General features: G+C 56.9%; 1 protein-coding gene across 1 annotated transcript in view; it reads left to right on the forward strand.

Moving 5' to 3' along the window:
• The window catches only part of LOC101641701 (lysosomal alpha-mannosidase-like), a 29,758-nt gene extending 28,094 nt beyond the window's left edge, over positions 1-1,664 (forward strand). Inside the window, 3 exon segments of the mRNA XM_045290285.1 lie at positions 461-610; positions 698-812; positions 1,468-1,664. Coding sequence (XP_045146220.1) covers positions 461-610; positions 698-812; positions 1,468-1,664 — 462 coding nt within the window.
• Positions 1,665-1,714: the final 50 nt, after the last annotated feature.

A 1,714-nucleotide genomic window follows, 5' to 3' on the forward strand; every position in this document is an offset into this window, starting at 1 on the left:
TCCCAGCCCCACACCTCCATCCCCACCCACCCACCCACCCTGCCTCTTGTACTTGCAACAGTTTGACCTGCACCCCCAACTCAGTGTTCTCCATCTCACCACTGGTTCCCCTGGGCTCCACATTCCACACTGCCCCTCCTGTTCAGCAACCCCAATAGACCTCCCATCTGCTCCTGTTTCAGCCCTATCCTGTCTGGGCTCAGCCCCACTCCTCCCACTTCCAAAACAACACACCCCAACGTGGGCTCAATCCTGCCATGCACTCATCTCCTGCCTGCAACCAAGCCCCATCCTGCCCAGTTCAGTTCTGCCCAGCTCCTCCGGGGCTCAATTGGGTCAGGCCACGCCTCACTTCTGCACAGCCATCCAATGGTTGCGCCTTTCCCCTCTCCAGTTGTGCCCGCCTCTCTGAGGATTGACAGCGCCCCTCTGTTGATAGCCCCTGTCTCATCCTTGGCAGGTGTTCTCAGGTCTGCGCAGAGAGCTGCCACCCTCTGTCCGCCTGCTCACACTGGCCCTCTGGGGGCCCAGGAAGCTGCTGCTGCGCTTAGAGCATCAGTTTGCTGTCGGGGAGGGCAACCTGAGCTTGCCCGTGACCTTGGACCTGAGGGTGAGCACAGCACAGGTGGGAAGGAGAAGAGTGGAGGCCATCCCGCTGTGCCCCGCCCCGCTCAGCTGGCCCACCCACTCTCTGCAGGACCTGTTCTCCACCTTCACCATCACTCACCTGCAGGAAACCACGCTGGCGGCCAACCAGCCTCGGGACTGCGTCTCCAGGCTCCAGTGGACAACAACCAAGGATGGGAGCCAAGGTGAAGAAGTAGAGTCCCAAACCGCACTGCCATTGAGCCATTCTGATCAGTAGTGACCCTACAGGACAGAGTAGGGCTGCCTCTGGGTTTCCGAGGCTGTAAATCTTTACAGGTGTAGAAAGACATCTTTCTCCCACAGAACAGTGGTTGTTCTAGACCTGCTGACCTTGAGCATAGCAGCTTAACAAATAACCCATTACCCCCTTCAGGTCCCTAGAGAGTCCAAATGGATTCACATAAAAACACAAACCAAACTCTCTCCCACAGATTAGATGGACTCCGGCTCATGGGCAGGCTATGGTTTAGAGCAGAACTTCTCCTGGGGCTTCTGAGACCTTAAATCTTTACGGGAGCAGAAACAGCCTCATCTTTCTCCTGCACGGATGGATGAGGGTTTGAACTGCTGGCCTTGTTACCAGTTCAATGCACAGCCCATCATGGCTCCTTAACGATGCCCATGGGAGGAGTGTGAAGGCTATGACTGCAGTGTCCTGGTGTGCAGGGTTTAGAAGGTTGGTGTCCTGTTAGGCTCAGCAACAGGGCTTGAGGTCCTGGGGTGACTGAGCACAAAAGAGGCTGTAAGTGTGTATATAGAAGATGATGTCCAAGCTTGAGGGAAGTCACCTGCCTGTCTTGTCCCCTCCTGCAACCTCAGGCCCTGCCCTCCACACCCCTACCTCTTCCCTGGATTCTGCTGCCGTCACGCTGCAGCCCATGGAGATCCGCACCTTCCTGGCCTCCATCAGATGGAAGCGTTCTGCACGTGTCTGCAGCGCCCCCCTCAAAGCCGACGCATCCTCCCCTACAGGCTGGGTGAACCGCTGCCTCTCCATCCTCCTGCTGTTGTTGTAAACCAGCGCCATTAAAATCCCATCCACAAGCCCCAGGTAGGGGAGTAACTG

Source organism: Echinops telfairi, unplaced genomic scaffold (genome assembly GCF_000313985.2).
Source record: "Echinops telfairi isolate 266 unplaced genomic scaffold, ASM31398v2 ScPeMD7_36;HRSCAF=134, whole genome shotgun sequence".
Taxonomy (NCBI): domain Eukaryota; kingdom Metazoa; phylum Chordata; class Mammalia; order Afrosoricida; family Tenrecidae; genus Echinops; species Echinops telfairi.